The following is a 17,470-nucleotide window of genomic DNA, read 5'->3' as shown; positions in this document are numbered from 1 at the left end:
CTTTTATGGACGTCCCTTGTCCAAAGAGCAGAGCTATTCAAATCGCAGCCCTCAAGGTCCGAGTACTGCCTCCCTTTACCTGTGACCCAGGTGTAAAGCCTCTGTTTATCAGTAATCATAAGGCCTGGATTTGGAATCAACCACAGAGGGTCTGCTGCATGCGGAGGGGGGTGGAGCAGGCAGAACTCTTTGAACCGCATGGTATCCGATCTTCCAGGTTCTTTTGACAGACGTATTTCGTCCATGTATGGTAAATACTGGAAGATCGCTGGGGCCGCAGAACTGGAGGTCTTGGAGGAGGGTGCTGTTGTTGTCTCTTATATGGCTTCTGTGGAATAATCACACCTATAAAAAAAAAGAGAAAAAGAGCCACAAAGGTGATTAATAATGTGAAGTTTTGCCAGGTGTAGTGCTGGATACATATTCCCAGCTCACACCTATGTGCCTGAACCTAGCAGGCCTACCTGTCCACGTCACTGCGGTTTCCATCAGCGCTGTCTCACCGGTCAGTCCGAAGGACGGTCCCTGGGTGCGGGTGGCCTCTCCCCTGTCTGTCTTGTTGACAGACGCCTGGCGAGTTCTTGATTGGACAAGATACCCCAGTGCCAGGGCAGCCGGCCAAACCAGCTCCCTCCAAGAGTAAACTTGCAGCTATTTAATATTTCGCAAATGATAAATGAGTAATAAATCTGCTCAGGGTGCCTTTGGTCCGGAGCTGGAGGAGTGAGGAGGTCTGTGAGAGCAGCTGGTACGATGTTCCTGAAGGACATGGAATTATTCAAAATGTTTCAAGGCTCTGGAGGCTTCTGCTGATGTAACATTGTTAACATTATAACAATAGCATTGTTAACAGTATAATAATATTGTTATTATAAGAATGTTCTACTGTATGTGAAACAAGTTAAGGTGGTTTTGGAAAATATCCATCCATCCATCCATTTTCCAAACCGCTTATCCTATTGGGTCGCGGGGGGTCCGGAGCCTATCCCGGAATCAATGGGCACGAGGCAGGGAACAACCCAGGATGGGGGGCCAGCCCATCGCAGGGCACATTCACACACCATGCACTCACACATGCACACCTACGGGCAATTCAGCAACTCCAATTAGCCTCAGCATGTTTTTGGACTGTGGGGGGAAACCGGAGTACCCGGAGGAAACCCCACGACGACATGGGGAGAACATGCAAACTCCGCACACATGTGACCCAGGCAGAGACTCGAACCCGGGTCCCAGAGGTGTGAGGCGACAGTGCTAACCACTGCACCACCAGGCCGCCCCCTTGGAAAATATCATCTAAGTAAAAAAGTCCTTCCCCCCTATACCCCCCCCCCAGCGGAGAGAGCGGCGCCGGCAAGACCGAGAGCACCAAACTTATCCTGCAGTTCCTGTCCGTCATGAGCCAGAACTCGACCGGGACGCCGGACTCTGAGAGGTCCACCCGCGTGGAAGAGGCCATCGTGCAGAGCAGGTGGGCGTCTGCACACACACACACGCACACACACACACACTATCTCCCCGGTTACCATGTGCCACATGTTTACCCGCAGCCCCATCATGGAGGCCTTCGGCAACGCCAAGACCGTCTACAACAATAACTCCAGTCGCTTCGGCAAGTTCATACAGCTGCACTTTGGGCAGAGCGGGAACATCCAGGGCGGCAGCATCGTGGACTGTATCCTCAGGAGCCCCTTTGCTTTGCTGAGCCTGTTTGCATGGGAAGCACCGTCCCTCCGCGGATGTTGGCGTATTCCCTGCTCCTCTTTGGGGCTGCCTCATTACCAGCACCTCCCCGTTACCAGGCCAGGAGGTGTTTTAAGATGTAGGGTGGCTTTCTGTGACCTCCTCCTTTTCTAGTGTTTCCTTGACTTCCGTCTTACAGATTTGCTTGAAAAGGTAACCTTGCCTGCCCCCCCCCCCCACCACCAATGCTTCCTTAACTCGTCTACCCTGTGTTTGTCCCACCATTTCTGTGATGTTGAAAAAGACGTCTGAAAATGCCCAGTACCCTAAGAGCTATGACATGCTGCTGGTCCAGCACACACACACACACACAGACACACACACAGACACACACACACACAGACACACACACAGACACACACACACAGACACACACACAGACACACACACAGAGACACACACACACACACACACACACACAGAGACACACACACACACAGAGACACACACACAGACACACACACAGACACACACACAGACACACACACACACCAGTAGACCAGCAGGTTCTGGGTCGGCCAGGCTCTGTGTTGTTCTGGTAACCGTTTGATGTAAATCGCAGAACCGGGTGGTGCGGCAGAACCCCGGGGAGAGGAACTATCACATCTTCTATGCCCTGCTTGCCGGCACTAACAAGAATCAGAGGGGTGAGTGATAGGCACAGTGCCCCCTGCTGGAATATATTTTTAATTAATCAGATTGTTCACAGGGTTCAAGTCCTTTCAGAATGTTGTCAGAATGTTTGCCACGTACTGAATTATAAACCATGTAGCTGTCATATGAATATGAATCAAAGTGCATACAGATGAAGATCCTTCATCGTTTATTCAAAGATTCAAGCTAAGATGTTTTATTGGCCATTTGTAACAAGTGTATCGGAACAATGAAACAAGTAAATCAATAACGAATAAACAAATGGTCCTGGTATAGTTATATACGTGCATGGGGATGCAGAGCGATTACAGCGAGCACACAGCCTGTAGAGTTTAAGCCAGAAGCACAGGTGCCTAGCATCTGCGTCTTCTCCGTCCGTAGGACATCATACCTTCCTTCTGGCATTCTGGTGATGGCAGAAGCTGTTGAGACTGCCAGGAAACAGGTATAAATGTGGAGAGGGTGGCAATGTACTGCTCACGGGAGTCTTGCTTACACAATGATGTTCTGAGGGCAGAATGGAAAATGATTGGTTCAGAGAGATAATGAATCAGATGTAACCAATCAGATGCAAGCAATCAGATATCTTGGTCCCACCTCCTCTAGTTGCTTGGATCCACCTCCTCTACAATCTGATTTGTTATCTTCGCGAACCAATCATTTTTCATTCTGCCCTCAGAACATTGTTCTGTAAGTAAAACTCCCACAAGCTAACATAGTGCCTCTTTATTAATGGTGACCCACGTCTCCCCTTGTGTGTTTCCCTCGACCAGAGCTGTACTTCCTGGAGGACCCTGAGTGCTACTACTACCTAAGCCAGGCAGGATGCCTGAAGGACAAGAGCCTGGACGATAAGAAGCTGTTCGACAGCGTCATGGTAAGAGTGGCACTGGGGAGCCAACATGGTGCCCCTCTGTGGCCTGTGCCCTCTATGAGCGGGTCATATATTCATGTCCACTGCGGCTCCTTTCCCCCATTGTTTGTATAAAGGACCAAGGAAGAGAAATCTCATTTTTCTACATGCCGGGCACCATTGTGTTCCTCCACCAGAGGGCGTCGCTTAATGATGGACAAAATGATGCTTCATGAATCATTCATGAGTCATATTTTTGACCCCACTAGATGAAGCTCTCTGCTCAGAACAGGGGACAGAGCGTGCCCCAAAGTAACCCAAGAGCACCATCTAGTGGGGTCAGAAAATACAGCAAATGGTTCTTGAGGCGTCATTTTGTCCATCACTAGTGTCGGTCGGCGATGATAGTCAGTGGTTGGTATACGAAATAATAGAGGTGAAGCTAACATGGAGATGTGTCTGGGCCGTATGGTCCCTCTCTGTGCCACTGTAGGAGGCCTTGAAAGTTATGGAGTTCACGGAGGAGGAGATACGAGATGTCTTCAAACTGCTGTCGGGCGTGCTGCAGATGGGAAACATAGAGTTCATGACAGCGGGAGGGGCTCAAATCACGACCATGGGAGGTAAGGGGACTGCTAGTCCTTCACTGACCCAAGTGTTCTTTCTCAGGGACGTCCAGATGTCCAGAGATCTCTGCAGTCAGACCATGTCCATCTCTGTCATTTTACAGTCATTTCTCATGATGGCTGAATGGCTTGAAAGTTTGATTGGCTGAAGCTTTGATTGGCCATCACTACTCATTTCTACAGATGTATATTGTATATTTTGCCGTGCATTTCACTCTACAGCAAGTCTTCCAATGCCTTGCGTTTCCGTTTGTCCCCAGTGGTCGACATTGTGAGTGACCTGCTGGGCTTGGACTCTTTCCAGCTGTCGGAGGTCCTGACCCAACGCTCCATAATCCTGCGTGGGGAGGAGATCTGCTCGCCCCTGACCATAGAGCAGGTACAGGCCATCATCAACGGCTTGTTAAGTCCCAGCAGAGCCTCATATGCCCCTGGCTTGGCGTTACCCAAATGTTTTTTTATCATTTTCCCATGTCAAATGGAACAGAGACCAGAGTAGCTGATACTTCAGTGCATGACTATGCACTGTTTCCATTTTCTGTTATCCCATCTTTCTGGGGTGATGAATTACAGCAGTAATGGTGGCCACCTCTGTAAAGAATGTTCACTGTTCACCACTAGAGGGAGTCTAACCCTGAAAATCAGACAGATGGTGATCTTGTTCTCTTTTTATATAACCTCACAGTCTATTCACGGTAAATTTCCTGGGGTGAATCATCATCCTCTGTCTTACCTTTGTCTCATTCACAAGGGCAGCGTGAAAAGATTTGGTGTCATGCTGACACTAAAACCATCCACCTACGGGATTTTGATATTCTGCCCCTTCATTGTGTAAATTACTGGAAGTGCACAGAACTCACCCCAAGAACGTTTGTATGACACACACACACACACACAGACACACACACACACACACACACACACACACATATGTTTGTATTCATATCTTTGTGGGGATCGCCCATTCATTTCTTTGGGAAAAACTCCAATCCCAACAATGACTAACCCCTACCCAGCCCTAACCTTAACCATAAGTAACCAAACTAAACACAAGAATTTTGCAATCAAAAAACTAAAAATGCCGGTCACAGATTTTTGTAAAATTGAGTTTCCCCTTCTGAATACAAGACTTTTGGTATTTTTGGTTTTTTGATTACAGCCACAGATTTCTATAAAATTGAGATTTATATTGTGGAGAGCTGAAAAATGTCCCCACAAGCTAAAAAATAACATTACATTTGTTTGCCCCGGCAGACACACAAACCCATAAACACACACACACACGCTAGTCTCTACTTGGTAATAACAACCTCCCCTCTGGCCTGCTCTCCCTTAACAGAGTGCATTATTCCAGTCGGACTCCCTCGTAAAGTGGCCCCAGGCCGGTCTGATTCAGCCTGGGGACAGACAGGCATCCCCCCCCCCAGCCTCTCCTCAGGCTCCTGAAGCCACACAAACCCAGGCACACAATGCTCTGCACTCTGAATGACTCTGCAGCCTTATTCTACTTCCTCCTTCCCAGTAACAATGGCCTGAATCTCTCGGGTCCGACTGCCATTTCCCGTCGGCGTAAATGCATTTTTGACTAATCTGTATTTTATCTTTGCGCAGTACAATCAGGCTGTCGTCCTTGACAAAGCGCTGAAGGTTGACGGCTGTCCATTGCATCTCCCAGCTTCTCCTCCCGTTCTAAATCGGCCCTCTCATAACGGTGCAATCTCACAGCACCCAGAGCGACCGGGCGGGTGGGACAATGATACCGGACACTAAGTAAACATCAGAGGGTGCAGCAAGGAGGGGGGGCATGGTGCAGGCACACACCTGGTTTATCCCCCGTCGTTTCTGTCAGGTGCTAATTCCAGCCACGCTCTTGTGATTGGCAGGCTGTGGACTCACGCGATTCTGTCGCCATGGCGCTATACTCCCAGTGCTTCTCTTGGATCATCATGAAGATCAATCAGAAGATCAGAGGGAAGGACAACTTCAAGTCCATTGGAATCCTGGACATCTTTGGCTTTGAGAACTTCAAGGTGTGGAACTTCATTTGGGAACAAAGTTCTGAACTGAGAAGATATTACAGCTCATGAGCTTTGAAATAAGTTTAAAATGATTTGTTTTGGTGGTCTTCTGGGAAACCATCTACTGAGACGGTAGATTATGCAAAAATGCAGATTTACGTTGCTTATAGAATGTCTTGGGACATTGACATTGACTCAATAAAAATATTGTCAGTATATTGGTTGTATAACAAAATCATTACTTTATTTGTTTTAAAAAAATATACAATCACTAGTTTTAAGTAAAACTTTCATTTCAGGTTCTAATACATCAATGTCCAAGTAATAGTTCTTAATTAAAAAGTTCATTGACAAGCAGCGTCATTGACTGATTTTTAATTAGTAACACCTTTGCAAACGTTTGTGTCTAATGTTCCTTTGGGAGCCAGTGACTACAACTGCAATTAATAGCAAAATGGAAAGAACAGACCTGAATGAGTCAGTCAACAAAAATTATCACAATAAAAAGAAAATGTCTGTGCGGAATATATGTGCAGAGATGTTGAACATTGCTTGTCAGTGCCGTTTTACTATGGAAGCAATAAATATGCAACATTTTTACAGAATTAAGCAAACACCCCAAGGCTTTCTGCGAGCCCTGTATAGTACAGAAAACCAGGACCTGTAAGGTACCAAATCTGCTCTTCCATTGTAGGTGAACCGGTTTGAGCAATTCAACATCAACTATGCCAATGAGAAGTTGCAGGAGTACTTCAACAAGCACATCTTCTCCTTGGAGCAACTGGAATACAACAGGTAGACCCACAGCCACCAGATCAGGAGTGAATGTTACCTCCTGTTTTACATTTAGTGAAATATAGTACTTGGTTCCTCCAAACTCGGTTAAACCTGCATTTTCAATGTGACTGGAGTTCCTTGTATTGACAAAGAGAACCTAAGGTCTGCTGTTTCATACTGTTTGCGCTGTGACATTTTCTGACGTCCACTGAGGGACTAGATATGTGAAGGTCTGAACTGAAACGTGCCTGCGATGTGTCTGCACTGGTCAGGGCCTGACCCCCAGGGCTCTAATGCACTGGGGGGATGAGGAGATGGGAAACCCCCCCCTCCACCTCTCCCCACCCCGGGGGTTTGCCCCGGAGCATGGAGTCTCAGCGTGAATGGGACATTTCTTTTCCAGACAGTTGTTTTCTTGTGTTTTGAGTCTTGCTTGAACCCCTAGCAGGCTGGCCATGGCTCATTTAGTCACATGAATTGAGAAACAAGACTGGCCTTGTGAACCTTCCCCATTGTCTGTGCGCCTGTGCATGTGTCGGCAGCGGGGGTGCCGTGGGTGCGGGTGCGTGCGAGTTGCGTGTGGTGATTATGTTTTGGGCATGACCCCGTGTGTGGTTGAGTGTGTAATTGTGCTCTTGCGTGTGAAATAGTGCAGTGTGTGTTGGCGTTTGCATTTTCTGGATATGTGCACGTCACCTCATCTAAGCAGAGGTATCTCCTGCATCCCCAAAACAGGGAGGGGATCCGTTGGGATGCCATAGACTGGATGGACAATGCAGAGTGTCTGGACCTCATAGAGAAGGTAACAGTTTGGGCATCTGGAACCAGCTCTGACTGTAGCACCAACCATAGTACTAACATGGAAATGCAGACAGGAATTCACAGGAGATCAGATGAATGCCAGGCGAGCTTGGATGGCCTGCATGTCGCTCTGCTCTGTTTATGTGGCTGGTTATGATCCAGGCTCCCGTATCTCTGCTTTGGCCTTCAGAAACTGGGCATGCTGGCACTGATCAACGAGGAGAGTCGTTTCCCCAAAGGAACCGACTACACGCTGTTGGAGAAGTTGCACAGCCGGCATGCTGTAAGTCTGAGAGAACGCACCGCACAGTGCGGGCAGGGAAATGCAGGAGCCGACACACAGATCATGAACACCCTGCAGTCAGGACACACACATTATGAACACACCTGAGCCTTAGCATGAGCCTTAGTGTAGTCCTTAGCATGAGTTTTAGCATGACTGTTAGCGTGAGCTATAGCATAACCATTAGTGTGAGCCTTAGAATAAGCCATAGAATGATTATTAACATCATTTATCATATGTATTAGTGTGAGCCCTAGCCTGAGCCATAGCATGTCCATCAGTGTGACCTTTACACTGAGTTTTACCATGAGTCTTAGTGTGAACTTTAGAGTGACCGTTAGCATGGTCCTTTTATGCTTATTAGTGTGAGCATTAGCGTGAGCCTTAGGATGCCCTTTAGCGTGAGCCTTAGCATGACCGTTAGTGTGAGCCTTAGGATGCCCTTCAGCGTGAGCCTTAGCATGACCGTTAGCGTGAGCCTTAGGATGCCCTTTAGCGTGAGCCTTAGCATGACCGTTAGTGTGAGCCTTAGGATGCCCTTCAGCGTGAGCCTTAGCATGACCGTTAGTGTGAGCCTTAGGATGCCCTTCAGCGTGAGCCTTAGCATGACCGTTAGCGTGAGCCTTAGGATGCCCTTTAGTGTGAGCCTTAGCATGACCGTTAGTGTGAGCCTTAGGATGCCCTTTAGCGTGAGCCTTAGCATGACCATTAGTGTGAGCCTTAGGATGCCCTTTAGTGTGAGCCTTAGCATGACCGTTAGTGTGAGCCTTAGGATGCCCTTTAGCGTGAGCCTTAGCATGACCGTTAGTGTGAGCCTTAGGATGCCCTTTAGCGTGAGCCTTAGCATGACCGTTAGTGTGAGCCTCAGGATGCCCTTTAGCGTGAGCCTTAGCCTTAGCGTGAGCCTTAGCATTTTCCTTAGCATGATCCTTACCGTGAGCCTTTGCCTGGATAGCAGTTAAGGCTTCTGCTCTGAGCTCTTTTTGTAATCATTTCTTTTCTTTCATAAGAAAGAAATCCCACAGTCCCATCATCCCCATTTCAGTCAGTTACCACCTCCCCCTTTATGCAAATTGTAGCATGATTGCAAAGGTGGGGGGCACAGGAGATACGTCAGATAAAAGGGCCGGGCTGATGCATGAGGTGCGTGAAGTTAACAGGCCATGACCCAGCCTGCAGTGCAGTCGGCAGGGAGGCCACACAGTTCACCTCTGAGCATACAAAATGGCGGCAGTCTGTATGTACTTCTGTGAGAGGCAACGTGTTCGGTGTCCTTGCAGACTAACCCCTACTACGTCAAGCCCAGGGTGACGGATCACCAGTTTGGCATCAAGCATTACGCTGGGGAGGTAAGTGGGTTTAACTGTATTCTGGTCTTCCACTCAGTACCTGTTCACCTCAGTGTATTAGTCTCTAAATATCTAATATTTTTATTACGTTATCGCAAACGACACAAAACTGTTTTATGAGATGACCCGGTTGGCCAGCAACAAGGTAGATGAACTCGATCACGGTGAAGAAGCTATCGGGAAACCTGAAGACAGAATGTTCCAGAGTAATGCTGTGTATGGACACCAGGAGTCAGCATTATTTGCACCTAACCATTATTCAGCTCCAAATCGTAATGACAAAAGATACAAATGACGTCTCCTTTTCCTTAATGGCTTAGCCTGGCGTGCTGCGTTGTGCTCATACTGATGGATTGGACAGTTGGCTTCGCTTGGTAACGTGACCCTCCATCCCATCGGTGCAGCAAGGCCCTCAGTGAAGAGTCGCAGGCAGAGCTCAGAATGAAATTTTAGCTCGGCAGGCGTCCAGACAGACTAGGAGGGGAGATATGATGTGACCTGGTCACATCGGCCGGGATGAGGAGCGGGGGACAGTAACCGGAGGGCAGCTGCGGACAGCAGGGGTGGGTGTGTGGCCACAGACAGGGCCGAGTCACTGGTTTGTTATGTGGATGGTCCCTCAAACCCGCTAATGGTGGTGAGTCACTAGCAATCACTGACACACACACACACACACAGGCATTGGTTTCTTGACCATTGTTTCTCATGTCAGTGATAGAAGAGCACCTGTAAGTGATCCCTGCTCTCGCCCACTGCTAGGAGGGGGGGGGGGAGGTGGAGCTCATGTGGGGTCACTAGGCCTCAGGTGCACTTCAGAGGGCGGGGAGCAGGAGCAGGGGCCTGGGAGTAGGAATGGGGAGCAGGGGCCCAGAAACAGGGGTAGGGAGAAGGGGCCTGGGAGTAGGAGCAGGGAGCAGGGGCCTGGGAGTAGGAGCAGGGAGCAGGGGCCTGGAAACAGGGGCAGGGGCCTGGGAGTAGGAGCAGGGAGCAGGGGCCTGGAAACAGGGGCAGGGGCCTGGGAGTAGGAGTGGGGCACTAGACACCCCTTGGAGCACAGCCCATTCACCTGCTACGTAAAGGAGACAAGAAATTGGTCAGCAGAGGACAAGACATCTGCGGTGTGATGAAATGCCTCATTCACCTTTTCATGTGTCCTTAAAGCTGCCAGTAATGCCCTTATTTGTGGAGATTCGGAGGTTTGTGTTCTGAAGGTGACCCTGTGTGACCTCCAGTCTCATGCTCACAGTCTTTAAGCTGGATGAGCTCAGCAACGTAGAGTGACTCTGTGTGTGTGCAAGTGACCCCGAGGGCCAAGGCTCCCCCAGCCAGTGTAAACTGAATACACTGAGAACATACTGAGTACTGTCAGAATATACTGAGTACTGTCAGAATATACTGAGTACTGTCAGAGCATACTGAGTACTGTCAGAGCATACTGAGTACTGTCAGAATATACTGAGTACTGTCAGAATATACTGAGTACTGTCAGAACATACTGAGTACTGTCAGAATATACTGAGTACTGTCAGAACAGAGCCAGTACACCTGCGATTAACCTTGTCAGGGTATAAATGTCACTGTCCTCTACACCCTATAGCCAGTGACCCCCATGCTAGATTAACGAGCTTTTTGGCTCACTGGACACCTCTTTGTTCCAGCTGGTGCCGGATCAGTCATTCCGTGCACGGCGTGCTACAGCCGACCGTGCTTTTAATTATCAGCAACAAGCTTTAGAAGTCAGTGGGGGTCGTTAATGATTGCTTTCATCTGCAGCCAAGTGGCTGGGCATACTCTCACACGCAGAAACACCTATATCAAATCTGCCCCCCCACTCTCCTCCTGGCCACAGAATAATGATGAGTCCCGGTTACGGCCCAGTCATCCCGTTGGTTCTTCGCGGTCCAGTAAACCGATCTTGACCCACAGTGACCTCTGCGAAGTCCCTCTCAGGGTTGACCCTGGAGAACACTAGGAGAGCTGGAGCTCAGAAGCATACGAGTCTGAAAGCCTGCATTGCAGTAACCAGAGGTGGAAAGTTCAGGTTCAGAAAGTACAAATCCAGACCAAGGTTTTGTTTCAACCAACCTGGTTGAGTGTAAAGAGTCACAGTCACAGAGTACTCAGCCGATTGGTTGAAACAAAACCTTGGTCTGGATTTGTACTTTCTGAACCTGAACTTTCCACCTCCATTATTACTTTTTGACAGTAACAATGGAGTTAATCTTACCTTGTGAAAGCTGTGTGCCAGAGTCTGTGATGAGACAGTCGATCTCATGGTGCTTCCATTGCTGAGCTCAAGCCAGCTGAAAACACGCGGCATGAAGAACCTTTGCCCACATCCAGGGAGGCCCCTTAGCGTAGAGCTGATCCCCACATGACAGTGAGCTGGTTTGGCTCAGGGAAAGACTGAGTCAGTGCAACATTTGCTGTGCTGTGAGTGGCGATAATCTAGTCACCCCCCCCCCCCCCCCCCCCCCCCCATGCCCTGGACAGGTCCTGTATGATGCGCGTGGGATCCTGGAGAAGAACAGGGACACCTTCCGAGACGACATCTTAACTATGCTGAAGGACAGCAGGCGAGTCCCTCTGTTCCCTCTGCCCCACCATCACGTAAAACGTGCCCACGTGTGCGTGTTCTTGTGAGCCTGCAATTGTGTCTTTCAGGCTGGACTTTATCTATGACCTCTTCGAGCGAGTTGGCAGCCGAAATGCTGAAGAGACTCTGAAGATGGGAACCGCCAGGCGCAAGCCTACTGTCAGCTCCCAGTTCAGGGTGAGTGCTGCAGAGGATTATGGGAAGGCATGGCCCGGTACATTTCGCGGCTGATGGGGGATTGAAACCCGTAATGGGTGGGATGTATCATGTGCAGTCAATCGCTGTCGGGTTAAACCGAAATGGAAGTAATTAAGTACACAGATGTGGACCGAACCTGTCTGACAGTCCCAGGCGGCAGATGATTGAGAGCCTAATTTCTACGTTCCTCTGCCGGGAAAAATATTCAGCTGTGCCTTGATACCGAGAAACAGCCTGATTGCTGCGGCCTTCACAGCAATTAGAGCTTAACTGGTCTCTGCTAGATCAGCCGAAGTGTTTGTTTGGACTTCAGAGGCTGTCCTGGATCAGAGAGCGGCTGATTACACGGTGGGGGTGGGACAGTGCACTCCAAGCTATCCTCCTCGTGTGCCTGCCTGCTTTCTGGGGGGCTGCGTCTCTCTCGCTGCCATGTGAAGGACTTGGCTCAACACCCCCTCCTGCTTCCCTTAAATCCCCTGGAACTGTCCCCAGGGCCAAAGGCTCAGGCATACCAGGATAAAGGGAGGCGTTTCGGCTGCCGTGCATTGGAGCTGGAGACAGGCAGTCTGGGGCTGAGTTGCTCCTGTCTGTCAGGCCAGACTCATGCTGGCTGCCACTGCCTTTGCGTGCCTCACACCAGCCGCTACACCTCCCCCCCCACCCCGCCCTCTAGCTGCCTCGGAAGGGTGGGGGGGCATCCAGCTCTCCTGGTGCGTTCGATTATTTCTCTCCAAGTCGAAACTCAGATGAAAACGTCACGAAACATCACAAAAAACGTCACTTCCCATCGGAAACACGCCTCTTTCATGATCTTGATGTCGGACAGAATTTTCTTGTCCGAGTTGCCCCTGTGAAGTAATTTCAACATGGTGGATTACACACTCAACAGTAATTCTATTTCAGAAATCTTTAAAAATATTTATTTTGTTAAATGCATTAATAATTATAAATGCAACTGCACATGTTCGATTTAGAGAATATTATATTTTCACCGTAAACAGTATCTTAGCAGTAATATCAGATTTTTACCAGACTTGTTAGTGTTTTTGGTTTGTTTGTAGTTTGTTTGCCTCTCGAAAAAAGAATATCGCTATGAATGTACTAAAATACTTTATAAAGCTTTTAATGTTGTTCGACTAGTTTGTGTTTCTTGTTTGTTTGTCTCTCGGGAAAAAATAATCTCACTAAAATATAAAGCAACAACACAAAGCAGCGTGTTTATGGAGGCAGCCATGTTTGTTCCGAGATGTGGGAGCTCGAACGGGAGATTGTCGGACGTGATGTCACTCAACTCGGAATTTCTGAGTTCCAAGAGAAAAACGAAAGCACCATCCGAATGTAAAGCTCGTACCCCACCTCTGTACGGCACCAGCGACACTTCACTCTGTTGTTTGTGTTTCCCAGGATTCCTTGCACTCTCTGATGGGCACACTCAGCGCCTCGAACCCCTTCTTTGTCCGTTGCATCAAACCCAACATGGAGAAGGTGGGTGTATTCACAGTCATTAAGATGACCCCAAGCATCTCAAGATGTTTGGACCTTTTTAATGAAATACAAATTGGGCATGTAAGGTGGCATGGTGATCTCACATATGCAGGGTTGGTGGTTCCTATCCCACCTCGGTTCTCTGGAGTTTGTATGATCTCCCCGTCTTGTGGAGGCATGCACCAAAAGCGTGCAATTAGGTGAACTGGTCTCACTAATTTACACATAGTGTGTGACTGTTTATGTGTGAGTGCATGCGCCCTGCAATGGACTGGCGTCCTGTCCCACGAGTTTCATTTTTAAAGATGAGGCCCCCCGGTGATATTCCCCCGATTTCTGAAGCACTGCCTTTGTGAACAGAAAAGATCGTGGTTCAGGACGGGGAAACATCAAGAGGCTGTATTTTATCCCATTTCCAAAAAGGCCGCAATAATGCCGGGAAGGACAGAATGTTCCAGATTCCGTGAAAGGAACCTCTTTGTGCCCCCGCTCCCCTCCACCCCCGTGCGGCCTGATTTCCAGCACATTCCTGCCGCCTGCACTGCAGTTCGGAGGTCATGGCTGCCCGCTGCTGCCACAGAAAGGCCGGCGTTTTGCCCTCAGAGCTGCGGGGGGGGGGAATGTTAAGATAACACACAAGCGACACGACACGGTCTCATAAGCCCCGCCCACAGCCCTCTAGCCCGACGCTGATGTCCGTCGCCGTTTTTCTGCACGCCCTCCCATTCTGTGACACATTCGTGTGGCTCAGAGCTTGCGTGGGCGGCAGGACGTTAACAAAATTTCGGTATTTCTCTCAATCTGGGACTCCGCTCTGCATGCCGAGCGCATTTGTCCAGAGCGAGCTGACATCTTATGTGAAGTAGACAGCATTTATCGTTTGTGAAAAGTTCGGCAAATGTGAGCCGGACTGGTTTACAAACACACCAGCATCCAGGCTTGTGGCTTTAAGGCACATTGTGGCTTGAATAGGCAGAGATTCCTGGTCTGGGTTCCTTTCACACACACACACACACACACACACACACACGCACACACACACACACACACACACACAGGCGTTAACAGTTAAACAATGACCGCAGTGTAGTTGGAACTGTACTGCTCCATTCTACAGACTGAAGCTGGCCCATGAATCACTGGCCCCACCAAACACTAATTAACAACAAATCCAGTTAAAGCAGACAATGAGGCTCATTAGCTCAGTGCCGCCTGTGTAACAGCCGCCTCTCACATTGTCTCTCAGCATGATGCCCCAGCGCTGGGTGTTTGGGTCCCGGACCCTCTGCTTTCTGCCGTCGCACGCAGACCCTCGGCACGCCAGACAGGCGTTAATCCCTGGGAATGAGACTCATCCTTTTGTGCCGCTACCCAGCTGTGCTGCCCAGCCCCCCCCTCATCACCGCCCCCCATCCCGCCGACCCCCACGGAGCTGAGAATAGCGTCATCAGAAATGTTACCCACCTCAGGGCACTGTGGTATCAGACACTGGGACATTTGGTCCCCACAATGTAATATATACCTGGACCACAGAGACACACACACACACACACACACACACACACACATCACCTTACTCTTTGACATTCACACAGGGTTTCTCTCATACACACACACACACACACACACTGGGTGATTAATCCTGATAGGAGGGGCTTTCAGCCCCACATGATCTTTGGAAGGATGCTTTTACACTCTTCCTGACATCCAGTAGCACAGTGACAGGCTTTGGCCCCCCAGGAAAGCATGATATTGGGCTCCCAACCCAGATCAATGCTCAAAATTGTTTAGGGCCCCTGTCACTCAGTCCTAAAGCCCCCCATTTACTGTCCTTTTCACTGATCTGATCTGATGCTACCTCTTTGTAGGACATTAAAGTATCTCTTCAAGATACAGCAGTTCACCCAAACAAAAGGCTCTTTGACATCGGGTCCTGCACCTGTTTGGTTTTACCTCCATTAGCCTTAATAATGCAGTGTGTCTGTTGCAGTATACGTGCTAATCGTCCAGATATCTGCTGGATTTTTCGAGTCAATTTGTGTAAAGTTATCTGGTTTCCGCCCACCTTAGAACCCAAATAAATTTGACCCGGAAGTGGTTCTGAATCAGCTGCGGTATTCTGGGATGTTGGAGACGGTGAAGATACGTCGCGCTGGATTCCCGGTGCGCCGTACCTTTAAGGATTTCTTCTGCAGGTGAGAGACTGTGGCGTCTCGACCCCAAAATCCAAAATCACACACCGCTGTGCAGTGGCCGTGCGGCTCACCGCGGTCACTGATTCGCTATTTATACGTGTGGACAGCTACACTGGACATCGAAGCTGCCTGCTTCGTGCTTCATGTGGGAATGCCAAAGTGTCTGTGCTACCCCCGCCCCCCCCAGGTATAAGATCATCTGGACGAAGTCGGCGACAGGCGACAACAAGAAGAAGTGCACAGATCTGCTGATGTCACATGACAGCGCCAAGAAGGAGTGGCAGCTGGGGAAGACCAAGGTGAGGCTTCGTACGGATCGCCTGCCCATGCACCTCCTGAGGAGCACACATCGGAATCCCCATTCCTCTTTATCCTCTTTATCCTTCAGCGAGTTTCCCTCAGCAGCAGCTTGGCTTTGGGAAGCATCTCTTTGACAGGGAAAGTACAGTGTGGAACATCTGATTTCCTTCATGTTCAGGATAGTATAATGTGCTCTGGAATAATGTTATCGGAATTGTATAGATCTCTTCCAGATCCTTTTGTTATATAAGCACATTTTTAAAACCTGTGTTATCCTGATACTTCTCCACAAACCATTGCCTCTCTGTCTCTTTGCTTTGGACACCTTCCCTTTTTCGTAATACAATGTGGCTTTGTGACATTAAAACAATAATTAGTCATTTTCGAAAGTGAGTCATTTTCGGCTTTGTCTTCCTAAAATGGAGGCTTTCCCCCAAGGCTGACCGGAAGGGGAAATTAATGACTCTGGAAATTAGATTTCCGAGAGGCCTTCTGACAAGTTCAGAGCCTCGCGGTCTTGGTCTTCCTGTTTACTTTGGAATCCTGGGTGCTGGGTAACATATCGACAGCACTACGGCAAATGTCAGGAAACTTCTGGCATTTGTTATATTGAAACCACAGCTTTTTCTGCCTATTTATCTTCTTAAATCCTTGGAGTAATGCTCATGCCCTTGTAAAGGGACTCTCCAGAATTGGGGTCTCCATGACCCTTCCTTGGATTCAGACCTAACTCCACATTGGGAACATGATACAGACGCACCCGTTACTCGGGAGGGGCATCAAACCAAACTCGCCCTGCCGGACAGATGCAGAAGGACTCATGTCGTTAAGACCTGAGCGGGCGGTTTTGGAACAGTCCCAAAGCTGTTAGGGCCCTAACGAGGTTCAGCTGCAGACGGTTGGTCAGCCGCATCAATGGGCTGTAAGCCTCTGGCCTGTAGCCCTGGGAGCCGCTCACTGACACACATCCGCTCGTTCGCCCCCCCCCTCATTTCCAGCGCATTGTTTTTGTGCTGTTTCGTGCTTTTTTTTTTCTTTCTCAGTGCCGCAGGCATTGAGCAAAGCCTCGTAACAATTTAATGGGGGTCATGGCGGTGAGTAAGACCGGCAGTGAAATTTCTCCTGGTCCATTCAGCACGCATCTCACCATGTGTCAGCGAGGAGCTGGAGCTGGGGCACTGAGGGCCTTTTGTGTGGGATTGCCTGGGGGGGGGCTCTCTCCATGGCAGCCAGGGGAGGAACCTGTTTGCCCCATTCCTGTTCGGTTCTTTCTCCCTGCAGTGTCCTTCTCACGCGACATGTTGTCCAGGGCGAGGGGAAATGTTGTTGGGAGGGGGTCACAGAGCCATGCTATTTTACAGTCACTCTCTATCCTCAGCGACCGACCCCCCTCCCTGTTAAAGAACGCTCAGAAATGTGACTCGTCGTCTTGGGGACGGCGATGCGGAAATAAAGCGTAAATGACTAACCGCTGGCAGCCCTCCTGTGTGGCACCCCGCGGCACAGATTAGCTGGTGGCCTTCAGGGGATCAGCTCTGCGCTCGGCCAGCTCAAGGCCGTGAGGTGGCTCAGCACTCCAGGCCAGACTGACA

At 49.4% G+C, this 17,470-nt stretch overlaps 1 protein-coding gene across 1 annotated transcript in view; it reads left to right on the top strand.

The window, feature by feature from the left end:
• myo10l1 (myosin X, like 1) overlaps positions 1–17,470 on the top strand; it is a 73,618-nt gene that overhangs the window by 34,216 nt on the left and 21,932 nt on the right. The window contains exons 5-21 of the mRNA XM_049001882.1: positions 1,337–1,471; positions 1,551–1,675; positions 1,883–1,896; positions 2,306–2,390; positions 3,171–3,274; positions 3,744–3,873; positions 4,137–4,255; positions 5,760–5,906; positions 6,589–6,689; positions 7,407–7,473; positions 7,663–7,755; positions 9,036–9,104; positions 11,598–11,680; positions 11,769–11,877; positions 13,303–13,383; positions 15,454–15,578; positions 15,766–15,877. Of these exons, the coding sequence (XP_048857839.1) occupies positions 1,337–1,471; positions 1,551–1,675; positions 1,883–1,896; positions 2,306–2,390; positions 3,171–3,274; positions 3,744–3,873; positions 4,137–4,255; positions 5,760–5,906; positions 6,589–6,689; positions 7,407–7,473; positions 7,663–7,755; positions 9,036–9,104; positions 11,598–11,680; positions 11,769–11,877; positions 13,303–13,383; positions 15,454–15,578; positions 15,766–15,877 (1,699 nt within the window). The remainder of the gene's footprint in view (positions 1–1,336; positions 1,472–1,550; positions 1,676–1,882; positions 1,897–2,305; positions 2,391–3,170; positions 3,275–3,743; positions 3,874–4,136; positions 4,256–5,759; positions 5,907–6,588; positions 6,690–7,406; positions 7,474–7,662; positions 7,756–9,035; positions 9,105–11,597; positions 11,681–11,768; positions 11,878–13,302; positions 13,384–15,453; positions 15,579–15,765; positions 15,878–17,470) is intronic.

Source organism: Brienomyrus brachyistius, unplaced genomic scaffold (assembly GCF_023856365.1).
Source record: "Brienomyrus brachyistius isolate T26 unplaced genomic scaffold, BBRACH_0.4 scaffold62, whole genome shotgun sequence".
NCBI classification, from domain to species: domain Eukaryota; kingdom Metazoa; phylum Chordata; class Actinopteri; order Osteoglossiformes; family Mormyridae; genus Brienomyrus; species Brienomyrus brachyistius.
Note: the sequence above shows the minus strand (reverse complement) of the source record. Positions and strands in the feature narration are given on the sequence as shown.